Consider the following 22006-nt stretch of genomic DNA (forward strand, 5'->3'; position numbering starts at 1 on the left):
GCCACCTATGTGACTCTTGCTCTCCCCTTCACATTGGTCAGACTGAATCAACAGAGACCCAGAAATGATTAATAGGCAGATAACCTATTCCCACTCTATTAAAAGTAGTAAGACCCTTTTTTGTCTTTAGTATTCAGCTTGCTGCTAAGGGGAACCTAGGTTATTGTATCTTAGAGCAAGAGGTAAGTATCGTTGAAATGCCATTTGTACCATGGTTTAAAGAGTGACATGGCAACTTGACCAGAAGTTTGAACTTCACAGCTGCTCTGGTACAGGGCTATCAAATTATACATAAATATCAGTGAGATTTTGCCAAAAGAATGGGCAGTATGCAAAGAAACAGTTGTATTTGATTTCAAAGAAGAGGATGCTTAAAAAAAACCCTGCTAGACTGTATACTACATACAGTATTTGGAAAAGTCAAGAGATGCTCTTGTGATTAATTAGAACAAGCAGTGAAGCCAAGAAGACTTCTTATAGCAGTGAAAGCAAAAGAGAACACACACTAGTAAAATAGGTGCAAGGTGATAATAAAGCAAGTGAGAAAAAATTAGCATCTTCTAACAACACAGAGATTGACAGCATAGCCTACAAATGATTTCTTTAATCCACAGTTCAGGAGCCAATTCCATGTGAATGGGATGATCCATTAGACATCGACCAGAATCGTGTGGAAATAGGGCGGCATGACTGGGTATTATTTCTTTTGGGGGCATCATGGAAGGAGGTAATCCATACCTCCTTGTACAATACCCCCCATGCAGCTGCTGTGTGACTGTATCAGGGTGCACCGTCATGGCCGGTTAGGAGCTGGGGGAGGCCAAGAAGCATCTGGGCTGTTTCTGGCTGCTGTTGTGTAGCTAGAAAAGAACAATACTTTCCAGGCCTCCAGTGTATACCCAGCATATTCACTGAGATCCAGGACAGTAAAGGTTGTTACTTACTCCCCAAGGTAGCCCCCTCTTCCTTGGCCATTATATGCCCTGAAATACCACCTTGTCTTACTCAAGGCTGGCTTCTGAACTGTGAAGTCCCAGTCAGTACTGGCTAACATGATCCAGGAGGCCCAGTTAGATCTTTGAACAGAAAAGGTTACTCATTGTCTTTTCACGATTGACTTTTCTAACAAACTGCAAACACTATAGAATAGCAAGTCTTAAATGGCTGCTTATGAGTGCCTTGCTCTTCCAAGTGGTGACTTCTTTGTTTTATTACTGCTACCCAAATTAGGAGGGAAATACTATAACTGACTGCACACTTTTCGTCAGTTTTGCTCTGCATCCTCATATGTATAACCTGAACTTGGGAAAATTCATTTTTAGACTCCATCAAGAACCTGTACAGCATCATGGGCACTGACTGGAGATGCTAATTGTTGTAGCCCCAAAAGACTTTTTTGCAAAGTTTTATTATAACCTCTTTGGACAAACTGCAAAATAAATTGGGATTATTTGGATGAGGTCCACCTATGTAGAGCTAGAACAGACTGACCCAATGTGAAGCACTTTGGAGAGGTGGGATTCAGTATCCCCTTGTGGTACCATATAAAGAAAACACCCTGGTAAGGAGCTTGATTGCATGGGGACAGCTGTAGCTTCCAATCTCACCACTACTTTCCAAACAGGATGCGGGGAGAAGATGCTATGTGGGCATTACATACTATTCAGATTTAGTGAACAGCAACAGGCTGTGGTTGAGCCATGTTGCCTTTTTGCATTTCTAGTTTTGTTCTTTAGCGCTACCTGTATTTGAATCTGAAGTTTGAGGATCTATTGAATAATTAGCACAATGCCAAAAATAGTAGAGGGCACGTGTCTTTTACTTTCTTCTTGTGTCTGTCAGCTACACACAGTGTTGCAACACAAACAGTTGAGCTATTGGCCATCACACTGCAGAAAGCAAAATGAAATGGCAAGATTTAGAACTCAACTGCCTTTAAATGGTTTAAAAATTATTTTTTGGGAAGTAAATGTTAGGTTTCTCTACTCCATGCCCCCTTTTACACTTTGGCAGGGATCTGCCATGTTGATTGACTCAGTCAAGGAAGTTACTGTTCTGAGCAGTGCTTTTAACAACAACATTGTGGTCTTTTGGAAGTCTTCTTCAAATAGTTGCCATAAATTAAAGCTGACTAGTTATAACACACAGTTGCTTTAAAGGGCTACTACCCTCTCTCCAAATGATGTGTGTATAAATATTTTAAAATGCTGGAAAATTATACCTCTGGTGTCCCAATGCAGGTCAGTGGATGAAAACAGTGAACTTAGAAGTACCATGCTGATGCAGGATGAAGCAGGTACACTACTGAACCATTAAAAACATTCCTGGCTCAGTCTTGGATTCAGCTCCCTATAGTAGCCAGTAAGGCCATAGTGAAGGTAATGGCCATTAAAAAAACCATTGGCACATTTGGAGAAAGGAGACAAAGTCCCTTTCAATGGGCATTGTTAAATGGGGATGGGTCTCATATATGATAGGGCCTGACTAAATCATTATAGGATGAGGATCTTGTAGCACTTTTGGGACTGAGAAAAAAGTTGTAGCATTAGCTTTCATAGCTAAATAGCATAGTATGCCATGCCTCTGAGGGAGTAGACCAAGTCTATAAAAGCTTATACTACTTCTTTCACTCAGTCTCAACACTGCTACAGGATCTCTTTGGATACTCACATTCCATCCAGACTAACAGAACTGTCTCTGAATTCTGATTAAATTCTATTATGAGTAGTTAGAAAGGCAATTTGGCTTGGCAAAGGTTTGGAGATGAGTATATTCTGGATATGTTAATGGTTTTCCACCCTAAAAGCCTGAGCATACTTGAATTGTAAGGTCATTTCCTCTGTTTTATAAAGCGGCTTTTAAAAGTTCAAGATCCTATCTGGCATTCTGAATTTCCACAATAGATCATACAATGTCAGCAGGCCCAAAGGGAAAGAACAGTATATTAACTTAAATATAATGGCCCAAAATATCTGACAAGTAAACCACTCATCAAAATGGTGGATTTTTGAAAATACAAGTGAAGAGATCAATTTCAGTTTTGAATACCAGTGTGCTAAAATAAATAGTCTGCGACCTGCACTAACTGCAAATCATAGCTACTTTTAAAAATACTTATCCCATCCCTGAAGAACATAATGCTGCAGCAGAAGGGATTCACTTTGCATATCAAATGGGTTTGGTAACTTAATCACGCTTCCTAGGACCTACTGAAAGCAACATTTCAGGTTACCAGGTTCATACAAGCAAAATAGGGTTTTTTTGGTACCCAACTGTAACATTTGTGTTTATAGCAAAACCTTCCCTTCAACCCACTACCTAGCTCAGTCCAAGATGCAACCCTACTGCCATTCTGAGTGACTCTTCCACATACACTTGAAATTTCTAGGTGATATTGATCATAGTTATAGACACCCGTGCAGTATTCGTAAACCTTCTGCTTGTATAATAGGTCTCTTTAAAATATCATGTCTCTGTCCTTGAATTAACATGCATGCAGACATGTTGTTGGTTCCCATCCAGTTATAGCAAATTGTGACCAGCATCTGTTAAAAGCCATGGAACATGGCGATTCAAACTACCATGCTGTTTCTTTCACTTAAAATTGAAAGTGTGTGGCTCCGTTGCATGTGAAATTAATCCTCTCTGGTCACAGGGACATCTTTTCTGGAGAGATGGGGGGCAGAGGCAGGGATACTAAAGATGAACATATTTTTTCCCCTTGTGCATCTGCACAAATATGCTACATACAGTCTCGTGTAAAGATTTAGCAGGGCTGCCCATCTATGTTTTAAATACCAAGTGAAATTCAGAAATTGTTATTCCACGATAATGGCCAACTACTAACAAACATGCTCGGCAATTCTTCCCAGTTCAGGCAATTATTTAAAACACAGGAGACAAGTTTGAGGTGGTAAAGCTATTTGCTTTCATTTTAACTATGTGAACTCACGCTGAAGGATATGGATGATTGTATGCAAAGCTGAGCCCCATGTGGAGGTGGGGCAGGCAGGGGAGCAAGAACACAGAACCCTCAGATTATCACTTCTAAACATTTATCATTTAAATAGGGGTAGAAAACTAATGGAATACATTCCCAAGTTAAGCAACTGGCTATAAAAGCTTGTTTGGTTTAATGTAACAAATTAATTTAAGGGTAACAAAATCTGCACAACTGGGAACTTGCATGCTGGTGAGTGGCCATGGCTGAGGATTCGCTCTGTTTCAGCAGCAAGTTCTTTCTTACACATTCTACTGAGCCTCCATTTAATTTTTCATTGACGATGAAGTTGGCTCTTAAGTACAATCATATTTTTAGCCCATTACAACTCATGTTTGCTGGCTGGACACCAGTGTCCCTGCACTATGCAGACTAGCAAAATTAATCCTCCTCCTCCTCCTCTCTCTACATATACAAGGCTATGCATATTCTGCTCTAAATAACAAAAAGGCTGCACTGAGAAAATGTTGTACCCTGTGTAAGTTATACAAATATATTTTGTTTCACATAACTGTTTTGGGGGAGGGAGGAAAAAAAGAGGGCTAGAGGCACCACTGGGATTTGTAACACCCCTATCCTGACTAGCAGAAAGCCTACTGAGCTGCCAAGTTATCTGCACACTTTCAAACTTGTTTTTATAACCAGGACAAAAAAGAAATTGAATTTTTAAAACAGCTGAGATTCTCAGGATACTGAATCCCAGCGTCAAAAGCCCTGCTACTCTACAGTGAGCATAGGCCTGAACGTAGCTGTGTACATACATGATAGATACCAATCAATTTCTGGACTTAAAAAAGGCTAGATACCACAAACAGAAGCCAAATCCAACCATCTAAAACCGTCATCAACACATTTTGTTTTGCCTGATAGGAATTTCCACTGCTGTCTACTTGGCAGGGCACATGGTCCCCGGCCCAACAGCTATCATCTTGTCCCAGAACTACTGGCAAGTTAGTTTGAGAGCAATTTGCTTTCACTTGCCCTTGCATGGGCTCTACTTTTATAACTGTATTAAGCTAAAACACTCACGACTCCAAGCTTCTGTGCTTGCAGTAGCCACCCCCCCCCCAACACAACACTCCTTCATTTGTAAGGCCCAGCTGAGTTTCATCCTGCTAAAACAAAAGGTTGCCAGAACTGTTCAACATGAAAAGGACACAGCTATATTACAGTACTAACACACAAGCCTCTCTAATCCTGGTCAGCTATTAACCCTGTCCTTGGCTGCATAGCAAGCAGTACTAAGCACCTAGCAAATAACCTGCAAGTGCAATGTGGAGGCCAGTTCTCCAGAAGATTTTAGCCTTGTTGCTAAAGTTTTTTTTTTGCCTTTCCTACTGATAGAAAAAATTTATATGAAATTAACACTGGTGTGTTTGTGTGTTAAGGGGCAATCCCAAGGAATAAGGAACAGTGATACAATACAGGCCACATCTCTCATTCTTTGCACAGCTTCCACACTTCAAGAAAGCAGAATCGTAAGGAAACAGCCTGAGTTCAGGAGACTGAATATTGTGCAAAGAAGCATGAGCTCACCTAAGGCAGAGTTAAAAATTCACAGCCATGGTCCAGCTCAGGTCCCGCTTTGCCACTTTCCTAAGATAATGTGGCAATACCCCAATGATGCCCGAGCAAAGAACTAGGCACTGTCTCCCCTCATGTACACATAACAAAAGGCAGGTCCAAGATGGCTGCACAAGACAGCATAAACATTCGCTGGTTGGGGCAACCCTTTATTTCCAAGCAGGGGGAAGTTTTAGCAGCAATTCCCATGGGACTACACAGGCCACCAAGCCCATATGTCCACGTAGTGCACAGGAGTCTGTATGTCCATCCAAGCACAGAATGTTGAAATCTCTTGCACCAGGAAAGGGAATGGCTGTCACATGCCGCTGAATGATTCACGAGGGGCTGTGGCCAGGAAGGACCACACAACTCAGAGAAAGCACTGACCAAAAGGGGGAAGGCGGCATCCAGGCTGCAAGGGCGGTAGGATGCTGGCTCCACATGCTTCCCCCATTCTGTTCCACCCTCCCCTCCCCCCAACAATGCTTACCACTTGCAGCAGGGTCCTGGGTAACAACAGGACCTGGTCTCTAGACTGGTCACAGCCAGGCAACTTGACCTCATCCCACCACAAATCCTGACCCACTCAGATTCTCGCATCTGGAGAAGTGCTCTGTGGGCACTGGTTCCCTGCCCTACAGTCAGTCCTGGCCCGTCCAGGCTCTGGTGCAACAAGGGAGTGCTCTTGCTGGGCACTGGCTCCTAGCCTGCCGGGCCAGTCCATCATCAGGAGCTGGCAGCGGTGCCCTGGGGCACACAGACACCCATCAGTGCAGTCTCATCAGTGTCTCGGTGCCCACGCCCACGAAGAGGGTAGTTGAGGCCAAGTCCCTCAGGACGCGAGCCACCAGCAGTCCTAGTCCGGAAGGCTGAGGCGCCCAAGTGCAAGGTTGAAGAGCCCAGCCCAGTGGGGTTGCAGTCTAGATGGCGAGGGCCCAGAGACACCTCCATTGCCTCCGGGAGTGGGGGAGATAGTGGAAGTGGAGGGCGCTGGTATGGAGGGTGCCCACTTTGGGGGAAACATGGCATGGCCTGGCTTGGTGTGGGCTTGTGAGGTAAGATGTGAGGAATACTCTCGTTGTCCCCGCTGGCCCAAAGACGCATCTGCTGCTGAGGGGGTGCCTGCAACAAGAAGAAAAGGAGAACATGAGAGCACTAGAAGGGAAAGATCAAGAAGGAAACATAGGGAGAAATGAGGTTATATGAAAGGCCATGGGGCACCAAAATGGCTAAGGTCTGACACTCATCAACGTACTTGGGGGCTCTGCATCTCACAGTCCGCATGCACAGTGCCCATGCTGCCGTAGTAACGATTGCTGTAACGGTAACCACGGTTGTCATTGGAAGAACCACTGGAACCACCTGTTGAGAGAGAATGTTAAATAGTTAAAGAAACAGAATAGGAAAAATGGAGTTTCAAAGCTCCAGACTTGAATTCAGCAGGGAATGGTGGACTTGCTTTGAAAGATGGGTTTGTAATTCATAATAAATGTGGCTGAAAATGAAGCTAGTACTGAGACATACCAGAACTGGACACAGAACTGGTGGTGCTGGTAGAGTGGCTGTGCTCTGTTCCCAGGCTGGGAGAGGTGCTGGCACTCGTGTTAGTGCCCTCATCAGCAGTTTTCTTGAAGAAGTTGTGCTGCAGGGCATAGAAGGGGGTGATGCGGCTACGAGGTTCATAGTCCAACATGCGTAACACCAAGTCCTTGAACTTCAGGTAGTCAGAAGGTGAATGGCCTTGCTCTCCTGCACGGCGCCCACCTGGGCCCCCACTCTCAACCCCCAATACTTCGTGTAGTCGCCGTGTGCCTGGAACCTTGTAATCCTAAAAGACATCAAGCGGCAGTAAGTCTACAGTAGCACTATGGTGTATTATGGTTGTGCTAACCATTTGCAACAACGTACCGGGGGGGGGGGTCAGAAAACTGAAACAATATTCATTCCAATATAGAAACAAGCTATTTTCTACCAAAAACAAGCCTTTCCAACAGTGTAAAATATATGACAGTGTAGTTACACTGAGTCTCACTGATGAACAAGTGATTACAAAATGGGTGTATCCACCAAGTCAAAAGTAAGAGAGAGAGGCTGTAAAATTGTTATTATTAATAGTAATTATTTATATACCACTTTCCACCCAAAATTGGACAATTTAAAAGTGCAATACAATTAAAAACATATGAATTAAAACAGAATTAAAATATTACAGTATTAAAACACATCATTCATTAAAAGAATAAAATTCAAATAAAAAGATAAAAGCAATTAAAAACAGTAGAATTAAAAGAGTATAGTACTTCCAACCTGTTCGCGCCTTGCCCCTCACGCGTAACCGATATGTCAAGATCGCGGCGCCCTATACAGACGAGCAGCGCCATCTTGACGTAGCGGACGCTCTGCATCCGCACATTCCAACCCGGAAGAGACATCGCGAGTGCGCGCTTTGGCACTTGTGACGTCTCTTCCGGGTTGCCGGAAGGAGCGTGATTTTCGTGCTCCTTTTTTGCAGCGCGGAGGAGTCGCGCGGTTTGGCTGCTGCAGCTCCTCCACGCTGCAACCGGCAGCGGCCTGAGACCGCCTCTTTTGGGCGGTCTGTAACGGGCCTTTGTTTTAAAAGCCTGTCTGAAAGAAGCTGCTTTCTATTGCTGAACAAAAAGGTTTTAGCCATCTGATGGAAGAACAAGCAAGGGGGGGGGGATGGGATTGTGATCTCCTGGGGAAGGGAGTGCAAGAGTCTAGGGCAGTGATGGTGAACCTTTTAGAGGCTGAGTGCCCAAACTGCAACCCAAGACCCACTTATTTATTGCAAAGTGCCATGTCCCTCTGGCTTTCTAGTAACAAACTCTGGCAAACTCTGTGCTGGGGCGACAGTACATGTACCCACAGAGAGGGCTCCGAGTGCCACCTCTGGCACGTGTGCCATAGGTTTGCCATCACTGGTCTAGGGGCAGCTACTGAGCAGGCCCTCTCTCATGTCCCCACCAATCATGCATGTAGGACTAAGAGAATGGCCACTCTTGATGATTGCAGAACCTGGGCCAGCTCATACAGGGAGATATGATTTGCCAACAGATATGGTCTGTTACATTAGTCCAAACGGGATGTACCAAGGCATGTATCACTGTGGCCATATCCAGCGTCTCAAGGAACAGACGCAGTTGGCATACACACTTTAAATATGCAAAAGCACTCCTGGTCATTACAGAAACACGGGCCCTCCAGGTTCAAAGCTGAGTCCAAGAGTACCCCAAAACTGTGAATCTGTGTCTTCAGGGGGGTGAAACCCCATCTAACACAGGCTGGATCTCTGCTACCTATGATCTGCCTTCCGACTGACCAGGAACACCTCTGTCTTGCCTGGATTAATTCAGTCCATTACTGATGACAAGACATAGATTTAGGAGTGGGACTCAATGGAGCAGGGTGGAAAGAAGTAGTAGAATTGAGTGTCATCAGCATATTGATGGCACTGCACCCCAAAACTCCAGACAAGCTCTCCCAATGGTTTCATATCTATGTTAAATAGCATGGGGGACAAAACAGAACACTGGGGCACTCCACAGGTCAACAGTCAGAGTGTCAAACAGGAGTCCCCCAGCACCACTTTCTTGGTCCTCCCCTCCAGGAAGGAATGAGCCACTGTAAAACAGTACCACCAAGTCCCATCCCAGTGGGGCAGCCCAGAAAGATACCATGACTGATAATATTGAAGGCTGCTTATCTTTGTTCCATACCCAGGCCTGAAACCAGATTGAAATGGATCTAAAAAATCCATCCACTTCTGGAGGTGTGAGGCCATCACATTCCAATACCTTCCCCAAAAATAGCGGTTAGACATCGGTTAATAACAATCCATTATAGAAGGATTCAGGAATGGTTTTTTCAACAAAGTCTCACAACTACAGTACGCCTATGCCATGAATGGGCGCATTTTACATCGCTTCCAGCGTATGCGGAAGCTGCTTGGTGTACGCACCCATGGCACATGGGGCTCGAGCATAGGCGGATTCTCCCTTACACGGAGGGATCCAGAACAGATCCCTCACGTAAGGAGAGGGCCCACAGTACCTCCTTTACACAAGCTGGAACACTGCCTTCTAAGGAGGCATTGACTACCTCCTTCACCCACTGAGCAAGTTATCCTTCTGGCTTGTTTGATAAGCCAGGAAGGACATACATAGGGTGGCTCTCACCTCTCCGAGGATTCTCAGGTTGCACAAACTGAAAAAATATCCATTGACACTGGACAAACAGGCATCAAGGTTGCATTCACTGGCACTGTATCCAAGTCAGAGTGGATCTGAGTGACATTATCTGCAAAGTGCCAGAGAAATTCTTTGCAGCAGGGCTGTCACATGGTCTGCATTTTCTAGCTGAGGACCAGTGACCTGTTACTACTCTGCTTGATGTCTCCCTGCAAAGCTGGCAGAAAAAAATAATTTCTTTGCTGCCCACACTGCCACCAAATAGGCCTTCAAATACACTCTTGCCAGTGTTCGGTTAGACTGGCTTTGAGTCTTTAGGAAGTATGGAGGGATGGAATGGGAGATGTTAAAGACAAGAGATCTGTGCATTACCTTCCTGCCATCTTTGCCCCGCCGGAGGACCCAGCCCCCCTCAGGCAGCTTCTCAAAGTATTTCCGAGCCTTGGGAGCCTGCTCCAACATGTGAGGTGGTGGCAGCCCAAGGACCTCCACAATCCGGCTCATCTGGTCTGCCTACAAAGGAAAGGCACAAAAATCAGAGGCATTACACATAACATCCTATGGCTTCCCACGCCCATCCCTTATTTATTCATTAACTTCTTAAATCCATTTATGTCACTGAATTGCAAACAGACTCATTGTCACGTTCCCTCTACCATGACTTTATTGTTATATTTGTTAGCTGCAGTTCTGCTATTATTGTTATTAGCAGGAGCTGGGCCTAGCTGTGGATATAAGAACAGGAGCGTCAAACATAGGCTGTCACTGTAAAGATGATTCAACCTGGGAAAGGAAAATAAGAAGAAAGTAGATGGTTGAGGGTGGGGGGGGGGGGTTGCCTGCAGGGAGATATAATAGTGAAAGTGACACTTTTGAATCAGTTCTGGCAAAAAATGATTTTCTGTGCTGATCTGCAATAAACTCTTTCTGGTTCATCCATGAAGCCTGGTTATTGAATAGAGACAGGAGATAATATTCATGCTGCTCTAGACACTTCCATTCTTTTTACCACTGAAGCTAAGATATATAAATCTGTCAATTGTTACTAAAGTCTAGGGTCAGAAACTTGTTTTGGGTCTGGAGACAGATGATACTGAAAGTATATCCCCAAGCATGCTTTCTTTCCCTACACATGCATGGCAAAAATGATTCAGCTGGTGCAATCCAGGGACTCAGCCATGCACCAGCCAAGTCTGATCATTAACAGAGACAACAGAAATTCTCCTTAAGAACAGTGCTTAGTCTTCCAAGCAGGATGGGTAAGAAATATGGAGGCAGGGATGGATTTTCACTGTTATTTCTGACTGGTGATTGGAAATAACAACAGGAATCCTCCACATGCTGCTTTCTATCCCAACTTGAATGGTGCACAGAGGATTTCTCCCCAGATTTCTTTCCCAAGCCTTATGGAATTTGTTGAGGAAGTGATGCTACCTAACAATTTAAATATCAGTTAAATATCAGCTGCTACAATTAGCCATCTCAAGCACTATAACAAGGTAGCAATCTCCACCTACCTCATTAGCGCCACTAAAGAGGGGCTCCCCTGTGTGCATCTCTACTAGGATGCAACCCAGGGACCACATATCAATTGCCAGATCATAAGGCATGCCCAGTAGCACTTCAGGTGAGCGATAAAATCGACTCTGGATGTACTGGTAGATCTGTAGAGACAAAAGGCATGATACTGTCACCTGTTGTATCCAGGGGAATGGAAAGTTATGGCAGTTGGGACTTCTCTCAGTTGTTGTGTGTCAAATGTTGGCTGGGACAAGCAAGTTGGTCTCAATGCCTTCTAAGATCAGTTTAGCCAAAGCAAAACTGAAAATGAGGGAAGAAGTTCAACCTTGCAGAAAATGCTCATATTATCCACCAGAAGGGTGTCATTTCTGCCACTTCTAGATAGGTTATGGTTGTAAATGTGAGACCTGGTGGCCACTCACCCGTTGGCCCAGCTGGCAGGAGCTACCGAAGTCCACGATCTTGATGGCACTGCGCTTGGGGTTGCAGAGTAGGATGTTCTCTGGTTTAAGGTCACAGTGGATGATACTGAGCTCAGGTGTTGCCAGGAAGAGCAGTGCCGTGCACAGCTGCTGGGCAAACTTGCGTGTGAGGTTGAGAGACACACCACGGAAGTTGGTGTTACGGAGCAGGTCATACAGGTTGTAAGACAGCAACTCAAATACCAGGCACAGATGGCTCCGGAACATGAAATGCCGCTTCAAGTGCACTGGGGTTAAAATGAAGAAAAGATGACAGAGAATATGAAATAGTGACACTGGTACATTCCAGCTCCCTATTCATGCTTTGGCTTCATCCCCACCCCAAAGAGCTCTTGTATGTAGTTAAGACTTGTGCACCTCCAACCTATTTTCCATAGAAAGTGGATCATAAATCACCATATGCACATCCACCCAGTTACTCACAAATCTCTATTTTAGGTCCAATTGACATAAAACAGCTTCGCTCTTATCCCCCAGCCCTGTCTTTAAACATTTTCTCTCTGTCACACAGTCTTCTCACAAGTTTGAAGTCCTGAAGACTTCATTTCCTGTGCATCTCAAAAGTGTTGGCTCTGACCCATAAGCATTTCAACTACTTCTAAAAACATTCTCCGCCACCATCGAAGACACTGCTGTTTTCAAACTCTCACCAATATAGTATTTCATCTCAGTGTCATGCTGGTTCATGAGTTCAAGCAACCGTAATTCAATCTGAGCCTGGCTCAAAAACGCCTTCTTGTTCTTGATTATCTTAATAGCCACCCACTCCTGAGCCTGTTGATCGTAGGCCTTTACAACCTAGCAGGTGAAAAAAAAGGGCCATATTAGAATCATTTTACAATTTGTCAGTATCATCTGTTCTGGCCAATCTGGGGAATAACCACCCACCCACCCTAAGACATCTGAAGGAGAAGTCTGGTTTATGATGACAAAGAAATCCAAAGCCCCAACTACCTTGAGAAATTAAGAACGTAGAAAACTGCCTTATACCGAGTAAGATATTAATTTTTCTAGCTCTGTATTGTCCATACCAAGAGAGCAAAGTGAACACCTCAAGGCTTTTTGGGGTCCCTGCCCATTTTTTTAGTTTCAAAAATTGGCCAATCATGCTCCTCCAAACCTGTAATTTTGGGGTGTGTGTGTATATCTTCCTTGGGCCTAAGGTAATGGTTGTGCTTGAAATAGCTATATGAACCTCTTGGAAGCTTTTGGGGATGCATTTGGCTAATTTCAAGCAAAATTGGAAGGGCAATTCAAGACCTCAGGAAAAGGTTAAGGAGACCACCTGATCTCTGTAAGGTGTCCACCACTAGTCAGACTGGCTGTTAGCAAATCTCCAGGGTGTGAAGCAATCTTTCACATTATCATTTTGACTGGAAATGCCAGTCTGAAGTTGGCACACTTATTCTAAACTTATTATTGGACTGTACCAAGAGCAATGGCTCTTTTCCTGTTGGTCACATCAGTGTGTTACTGTAATCATGGGCACATCCTTTGATCTACCTCTGCAAATTATAACTACTGGTAAGAGGCAATCTGTAGCATTTGTACTGTATATACACATGTACAAGTCGACCTCATGTATAAGTCAAGGAAAGGTTTTAGGGCCAAAATCATGAATTTTGATATGACCCATGGATAAATCGAGAGTAAAATTTAGGGTCATGCAACCAAGGATCCAAAGGGGAAAACACCACTTCCCTCACTCCTCCTCCTTCTCTGGATCTCTCCTGACCATCTAATACCACTTCCCTGGTGCTGGAGGGGGAAGTTTTAACACTGAATTGGGAAGGGAAGGAACTGGAGTTAAATGGGGTGTTCTGTGGGGAGAGGAGGTTTTAACATCAGATTGAGAAGGGAGGGGAGTTAAATGGGGTGTTGGTAGGGAGAGGTTTTAACACTGGATCAGGAAGGGACAGAAGTGGAACTAAATGAGGTGTTTGGTGGGGAGAGGTTTTCACATCGGATTGGGAAAGGAAGGAAGTGGACTTAAATGGTGGGGAGAAAGGTCTCTCTCTCTTTCAAAGCAGTATTATTGTACTGACCGGTATATAAGTTGACCCAGGATTTTAGAGTCAATTTTGGGCACAAATTTTTCAACTTCTTGTCTAGTATATATGGTAAGTCTCACGGGAATATGGGGTGCAGTTGCTATGTGGTTATATAAGCAGATGCAGAACATTTCTTTGCCCCTGGATTGATTTCTCACCTGTCCAAAGGACCCCTTGCCAATAAGTGAGTCTATTTCATAACGTTCCAGCCAGCGCTCTCCATTGCGAACTATGTAATCATAGTTGTCATCGTCATATCCCTCATTGTGTACTTTCCGCTCCTTTTTGGTGCTGGTGTCCTCCGGTGCAACTTGAAGGGCTCGACGCTTCTTCTTGGCATAATAGACCTGGCAATGAAAAGCAGGATCAATGCATAGCACAGAATAGACTCTTTATTTTAAAAATGGGGAGTTCTGTCATCTCATGGTAGCCAAAAGAGGTAAATTAACTTGCCTAGAACCTCTTAGTAGGACAAGAGATGGTAACATAATTATGGACCACAAATAAAAGCTGCATTGTGATGATTAAAACATCACTTTTCCTGTTGCTTTTTATTTACTGGTCAAAGCTGTCACTGTGAAAAGAGTCATCTTACCTCATTGATATGTTTGTATGTTTTAATAAGGTCCACAGAAAGCTTGCGTAATGGGGCTGTGGCAGATTCCCGGAAAGTGAGTGGGATTCTTCTCTGCAGAATAGCCAGGTCTGGCATGATCTATCACAAAAGAAAAAGAGGAGTTAACTCTTTTGACATGATCTTTACATGATGTTGTGTAGGATGCAGGACAGCAGTTAATTGGTAGCAATGATGCACGATGGCTGTTACAGTGCAAATTCTGCCCTCCCTTTGCATTATTTCATTGGCAAGAGAGGGAAAAGGTCTCTAAGAGAGGGGCAATAGAGAGGACAACTTCCTTAGAACTTAGTAGATTCAACCTGCCTTCCTAATCTAGCTTTCCCAATACGTAGCAAAGAGGATGCTAAGTGCTCTGGACACATAAGAAGTTGTTTTCATGGCTACTGCTAGGGATAAGTACACTGAGTATTTACTCCATTCCACGTTACTTCCCTCCACAGGCTGAACTTGGGGCCTTGGCTTTGAAAGCGGTGGTTTCTGTAGTGTGAACAAAACACAGGGCTTCATAACTTTACCTGTCTCCATACAGAGCATATTTGAAATAGCCGCAGGTTGAGAATGGCAATGAAATCAAATATAACTGCATGCAATTTGCCAGCATATGCTACAAAGACAAGAGAACTCAATCGGGAAGAACTTGCTAGGGAGATTACCTGCTGATGCTCAGCCATGGGCTGAATGCTGGAGAAGGGAGCATGGCTGTGCTGGCTCGACATGATTGTCTCAGTATGAAGAGAGTGGCCAAGAGAGGCAACCTGGCTGCAGGGCGGCAGCTGGCATTGTGGGGTGCTGCTGCCACCTAGGGGACACAAAAAGACTGCTGAAGATTTTTTTATCATCATATACATGGCTGCACTTTCCAGAAACAGCTCCTTGTTCTGATCACAAGACATATTCTGTTTTGAGAAGAGAATCAACTATCTAGATTATAGTAAGGTTGAGAATAAGACTATGAAACTTGTTCCATTCCTATTTTAGGTGAGAGTATTCAGGACAGAGAACTTCATCTAATGAACTGAAACAGCAATATAAACATATGTAAAGTATGAAAGGTGTTTACATTTCATGAAGTTAGTAGGCAATACTCTAAACCACCAAAACAGATTTCAAGCAACATTCTTGGTTATTAGCATTTTTCAGATTTCTGTATTTATTGTAACTTGTGTTTACATCTCAATTAGGCCCAGTCATGAATCCACTAAATTTGGTTCTATGACTTCAAACCACCACCTAAGAAACAACTAACACACATTTTGTCATCTTCTCTGCCACTTGTAAAAAAACCTACTAACATCAGTTTTTGTTGAAAATCAGTTGAAAGGTGAACACACACGAATTGGCTATCAGCTGTGAGCCCTGGACAAGAAGCATGGGAAGGGAAGAGGTAAGTATGGATGACTCCCAGCATTCTATAAGTCTGATTCAATGATACCCAAGAAGCTTCAGACACTTGTTACAATGCAGCCAGGGTGGATTACAGACTTAGAGCACAGGATAGGTGCCTCTTTCCAGGATAGACTCCTGCTACTGTAATCAATGCAGAGTATTCAACCAAGCTAGTACTATACTTGTCAACCATGAAAACACAGAAATTTAGGGCATATTTATATCTAACTGAGTGGGACTGCTCATACTGGCACAACCTAAGTCCCTTCTCTAGCAATCTCTTGTAGGGTTCATGAAGCTGTACAAGAGTTTGCCAGTGTTTCTGCCTAGCAATAGTCTGATATTGTGAAACTTCAGTTCATTCAACGGAGCATATACAGACATATCTGAAAATGACCATTATGTACTGTACTAACTTTAAAGATAAACTAAAATCATAAAATCACAGAGTTGGAAGAGACCGCAAGGGTAATCTAGTCCAACCCCCTGCCATGCAGGAAATCACAATCAAAGCATCCCCGACAGCCTCTGTTTAAAGACCTCCAAAGAAGGAGACTCCACCACTCTCCGAGGAAGTGTGCTCCATTGTCTAACAACCCCAAGTTCCTCCTAATACTGAGGTGGAATTTCTGTTCCTGTAGCTTGCATCCATTGCTCCAGGTCCTAGTCTCTGGAGCAGAAGACAACAAGCTTGCTCCCTCCTCAATATGACATGGCTATCATATAAACCTTCTCTTCTCCAGGCTAAACATCCCCAGCTCCGTAAGTCGTTCCTCATTGGACATGGTTTCCAGACCCTTCACCATTTTAGTCACCCTCCTCTGGACACATGGCTCCAGTTTCTCAACGTCCTTTTTTAAATTGTGGTGCCCAGAACTGGACATAGTATTCCAGGTGGGGCCAGACCAGAGCAGAATAGAGTGGCACTATTCCTTCCCTTGATCTAGACTCTATACTTCTATTGATGCAGCCTAAAATCGCATTGGCCTTGTCAGGTGCTGCATCACACTGTTGACTCATGTTCAATTTGTGGTCTACTTGGATTCCCAGATCCCTTTCACACTTAGTCTCGTTCAGTCAGGTGTCCTCCATCCTATATCTGTTCATTTTATTTTTCCACCGTAAGCGCAATACCTTGCATTTCTCCGTGTTGAATTTCATTTTATTAGCTTTGGCCCAGCTTTCTAGTCTATTCAGGTCATTTTGAATTTTGACCTTGTCCTCTGGAGTATGAGCTATTCCTCCTAATTTGGTGTCATCTGTAAATTTGATAAGTATACCTCCAATTTTGTCATCCAAGTCAATGATAAAGATGTTGAATAGCACTGGGTCCAGGACAGACTCCTGTGGGACCCCACTGGTCACTTCTCTCAGGATTAAAAGGAGCCATTGTTGAGCACCCTTTGGGTTTGGCCAGTCAACCAATTACAACTAGTTTCTAGGATACACATTTCCATCTTGTGGACTAGTTTGACCTGAAGTAATGAGTTTTATATCCATGAGATCACACTTTGTACATTAGAAAATACTTTGTAGAACTAGCTCTATCCATTAAAAATATTTACATCTTGCTTTAACACAAGGTTCAACTGGTTATCTGAGCATATTTTAATGTGCACACAAGAATTTCTAATCTAATACAATACCGGGATGAAAAGCATCTGTGGAAATATGATTTACCACCAAGTCATTTAAAGTTATGACAGCCTTGTTACAAAGTGGTCTTCCAGTAAAAAGAAACTGCAAGGTTCGAGTAACCATGAACAGGATAATATGTGCTGTGGATCTGGACATTTCTCCACATACTTCAGACACTTGCGATCTAAAATCTTCTCCATGATGCTCAGAAACTTGTTTTAAAGCACCAAATAGGAGATATTCAGGACAGTGACCCTTGCAACCAACACCAGATTAGGAGCTACTGCTACACTACACAGACTGCACAGGGGCTTGTAGTAGTTCAGCAATAATCAAACCTGTTGTGATGCACAAACCATCTATATAGCTAAATGCCAATTCTCACAGCCATACAAAACCTTTACTGACTCTTCTCCACTCACCAATATCCATAGTTTACTAGCCGAGATAATAATATCTGAATCAGAAGTCATTTTCAAATGGCACTCAGTGATGTAAGAAACACAGTAGACATGACAGCTGGCAGGGACAAAAACTGTCCTAGGAAATGTATTTATTGGGAGCAGAGAACAATTTAAACTCCACCTGCTTCAGCCATGTACCTCAATAAAGCCCTTAATTTCTTCTTATGTAAATCTGAACATAGGCCAGGCCATTAACCCTTCTCACCCAGTCTTGTCTACTTTGAGAGGCAACCGCTCATCATTAGAATATGAGCCAGGCCATTATCCCTTCTAATAGAGTATTTTCTAGCTACTCTGACAGGCAAAAGATCCCCATGGTGACTGAACACCTAGCTCATCATATCATTATAGAGCCCCCCCCAAACGCAGCTTACATTTTTATCCTCTTAGCAAATTCAGTCAGGTAGTGAAACTAAGGAGTAATTTCCCATATACCTAAGCTCTGTCATTAGAGAGGAATTTGGGGTTCTATGTCCAGTCTAGCTACCAACAGTAGTGTTACCCCGTGCGGGAGGCAGGGCTTCAGAGCGGTGGGGCTTCTGGGGGTGAAGTGTGCTGCGCCCCCCTGTGCCACCCCATCCTTTTCCTGATGAGGGAAAGGACTGGATGGTGCATGGGGAGCATGTGCTGGAGGGCCTGACTGGGTCTCATCTCCCTTCTGAGGTGTCACCCAGTGAGGGCCACACCACTGCACTCCCCAGTGATGCCACCGGCTACCAATACACATTGGTTTCTTGCATTATACCAGACTAGCACAGATAGATGACCCAAAGAGAATTCTGATCTTAAGCAAAATCCACACAGTACTGAAGGAATATGGAATATAGCTCTCAGAAACCTCCAAAATTGAGATTACAAATGTTATATTCTTGTGCTCTTGGCTGCTCTCCAATAAGGAGAAATTAGACTGCTGGCCTAGCTGGTGTTCATTTTGTGCATAAAATACAATTTCATTACTACTACTGGTGCCTCAGCAACCATAAGAACTAGTAAGTACTATTCTTAGATGCTGGAGGGGTGTGTTGAGTGGCTGGAATGGGATATAGCAGCAGACAGGCTGAGAGAACTAACCATTTCTATTCCTAGCTGAGGAACAAAACTTATACCAGCAATGACTTGGAGGAACACCTGCTTGAGGTATTTTTACATCTGATTCTTGAGAGTGCAGCAACCCTCCAACATAAGCTGATTCCACCTGCATGCTTATTAGCAGGGGCTAATGAAAGCATCAATGAATGAAAGGGCTCTGAAACTATGCTTCTACCCTGAACAGATGAGTTGAGTACAGGTTTCTGGCTCAGCAGTGTGAGGCTGCTGGAGTTATCTTCCTACCTCTGCAAGAGTGCGCATAACCAACAGCCATCTCATCTTCCTGAATGACGATATCATGGGATTTAATACGTATGCGAGGGTACAAATCTTCACTCAGAAGAAAGTTATGGAAGATCTTTTCCAACTCAGCCTGACTCAGGGGTTACTCATAAGTTTCCTATCAAAATGATACAATCTGAATAATCTGACCATTAGATAAGTATCTATTAGTGTATATTGCTTTTATAGCCTACTGTTTTAGAGTTAGTATTTTAATGTTAAGTTGTTATTTTATAATTTTGTTGCCTTCTGATTTTAGATTCTACGCCGTAGACAGGTTTTTATCTGTATCTTGTGTGATGACCATATAAAGTGCCGTGTAAAAACTACAGCACTATATAAACAACAACAACAACAACAAATCTGAATAATTCCTTGCCTGCTTAGGATCAACATCTCTAGTTAATAAAGATACATCTTGAAGAGTAAAAAGGATTATGAAAAATCCATATGTCTGTCAATTGGTTGTGAAAACGGGAAAATCTGTTGAGCTTTAATTCTACTGTTCCCAAGCAGTTTTGAAAACGCTTATGGTGGAGAGAATTGAAAAGTATACAGTCAACTCTAATATATTTCCCATGGTTAATATTCCCTCTCCCAAACACTAGTCCCCTAATATCCATATTTTTCATTCATCAATCAACTGTGGCAAAGAAAATAAATCACGTTTCTTGAAAACCTTGTGAAATCTCAGAAACATAATTACACAGATAGAGGTACTTATACCATTTATTTTCAACATCGTATCTCAGATTTCTATACCAACAGCTAAGTGCTTATGGATAAAGTTAACAAACGCAAAACAAATTATTAGTCAAGTGGGTTTTTTATTGTCAGGCTCAGCTTAACAAATATTTTACCATTAAGATACAGATCTAATTTTTTTACCACTGATACTTCATACCCAAAGATATAATTTTGTTTTTAGCCAGCAGGTCTGCATTTCTTCTGGTGGTTTTGAATTGACAGTTGGCCCTCTGTATCCACGGATTCTTAATCCATGGATTCAACAATCTATGGCTTGAAAGAGAGTGCGCATGTGAGTGTGCAAGTGTAAAATGCAAAAAAGCAAATGCTGATTTTGCAAGTTATTTTGGTTGAACTTGCGTTAATTGAAGGATTTGTTTCTGAATGGCATTTTTGCACTATCAAATCAAAACGATTAAAAAGAAGCAACTGACAGTGGCTACTGGTCTAACAATGAACTGCTGCCAATAAACTATTGAAAGTAAAATGTTTAAATTCAAACTGTCATTGTTGTTCCAATAAGAGGGTTCTAAAAATAGTAATAATAGCTAGACTTAAACAATGGAAAAAGTTTAAACCATTTGGTTTAAACCAATCTAGTTTAGACCATCCAACTCCGGCAACCAGGGTGACATACAGCCACAAAATTCACTCAACAAGAAAGATCAAAAAAGTCACCTCCAACCCAACTCCTGCTCTACATGGTAGTAACTACAAGGTCCTCATAATATATCAGTGAAAGTTGTGTGCATGTGTATTTATCTTTATAAATTAATCTAAATTTGGCTGTATTTCACTAAACTCAGGCATGTAGCTTATGTAGCCCTTAAAGCCTTATTCCCTTCTACTACGGTCACACTCTCACCAAAGACAAACTATCCCTTGCAACCTTAGATGCAATGCCTCCTCAATTTCTTCAGCAAAAACCTCACACAAACTAAAATCCTGACTTCTTGGCCCTTCCTTCTCCCAATCCTTCCATATTCCACCATGACCATACTAAAGCATTTCATATCACAATTCTCCTCCAACCTGTAATCTCACACAGGGGGAAAAAAGGTTCCCCAATGCAATAATTTTCTAGTTTCCTTCTTGCTCTCCAATCCTAGAGAAATGTGTTCTTCAAAATCCCCAAAGCTGTTTCCTTCAATGCCACAGCCTCAGAGCCTAGGACAAACGTCTTATTGAAAGGCTAAGCAGCACTCTTCCATTTGCCACAAAAGAAACCTTACCTGTAACCATTTTCCTGTTGTAGCATGCTGAAGGCAGAAAGCAGGAAGGCTCCTGTCGGGCCCACCGTCCAGTCTGTAATGTCAGCAGCATTGCATAAGCTGAATTACAGCACTGGAGGGGAACACTGTAGGAAAAGGCCCCTTCTAACCAACTCCACGCAATCCACTCAAGTCCACAGCCAGACTTATAGGATAATACTTGTCCAGGTTCTGCTCCTGAGAGAGTCAGTCTTAAAGCTACAGTGAGAGCTAACCAGAAAGCAGTGCTACATAGCTGTCATTGCAGAGGCTACGAAGGTCAGTGGGCATGGAATGCTCTCTTGGCTGGATCAAAGCAAACAGCTGGTTACATGCCATGGCCAAGTGGAAACTGATCAGAGGAACAGCTGACAAAAGGTTTCTAAATGTAGGCCAAAGAAGCCACTAAGGAGAAGGCTGAAACGTGCCAATTCCCAACCCCTCTTTTCTAACTAACACCTAAAGGCCCTTACCTCCTTGATCTTTCTCAAAGGTACAGTATTAACTTACTGGGCCTGGCTTCCAATGTGATGGATAGTCACTGAAAGTGCTTGAGTCCCTTATATTGGGAGAAAGGCAGGATATAAGTATCAAATAATAACAACAATTCTGCCAAAACCTTACAAGGCAACAGGAGTTTGAGAAAGACCCACAACAATTTGCAAAAGTAGTTACGGATGTTTTC

At 43.1% G+C, this 22006-nt stretch overlaps 1 protein-coding gene across 2 annotated transcripts; it reads right to left on the minus strand.

The window, feature by feature from the left end:
* Positions 1–5717: 5717 nt before the first annotated feature.
* DYRK1B (dual specificity tyrosine phosphorylation regulated kinase 1B) lies at positions 5718–21409 on the minus strand. Of its 2 annotated transcripts, XM_042439278.1 has the most exons (11): positions 21304–21409; positions 15119–15264; positions 14424–14543; positions 13987–14175; positions 12428–12575; positions 11718–12004; positions 11292–11438; positions 10147–10287; positions 7091–7394; positions 6822–6928; positions 5718–6688 (listed from the first exon to the last, which is right to left on the minus strand). In XM_042439278.1, the coding sequence occupies exons 1-11, from the start codon at positions 21392–21394 to the stop codon at positions 6293–6295; spliced, it is 2076 nt and encodes a 691-aa protein (XP_042295212.1). In that variant the 5' UTR covers positions 21395–21409; the 3' UTR covers positions 5718–6292. The 2 variants fall into 2 exon arrangements, with proteins under 2 accessions (XP_042295212.1, XP_042295211.1); XM_042439277.1 differs by lacking the exon at positions 21304–21409 and having other exon boundaries at positions 15119–15544.
* Between the last annotated feature and the right edge of the window lie 597 nt (positions 21410–22006).

This window comes from Sceloporus undulatus, chromosome 9, assembly GCF_019175285.1.
Source record: "Sceloporus undulatus isolate JIND9_A2432 ecotype Alabama chromosome 9, SceUnd_v1.1, whole genome shotgun sequence".
In the NCBI taxonomy this organism is placed as follows: Eukaryota; Metazoa; Chordata; class Lepidosauria; order Squamata; family Phrynosomatidae; genus Sceloporus; species Sceloporus undulatus.

Coding starts and splice junctions, on each gene's coding strand:
- DYRK1B (XM_042439277.1), bottom strand. CDS start 15,358: ATGTCTTGTGATCAGAACAAGGAGCTGTTTCTGGAAAGTGCAGCCATG. Junction 14,176..14,423: donor CATACAAACATATCAATGAG/GTAAGATGACTC, acceptor TTTCATTGCCAG/GTCTATTATGCCAAGAAGAA. Junction 6,929..7,090: donor CAGTTCTGTGTCCAGTTCTG/GTATGTCTCAGT, acceptor CTCTCTCAACAG/GTGGTTCCAGTGGTTCTTCC.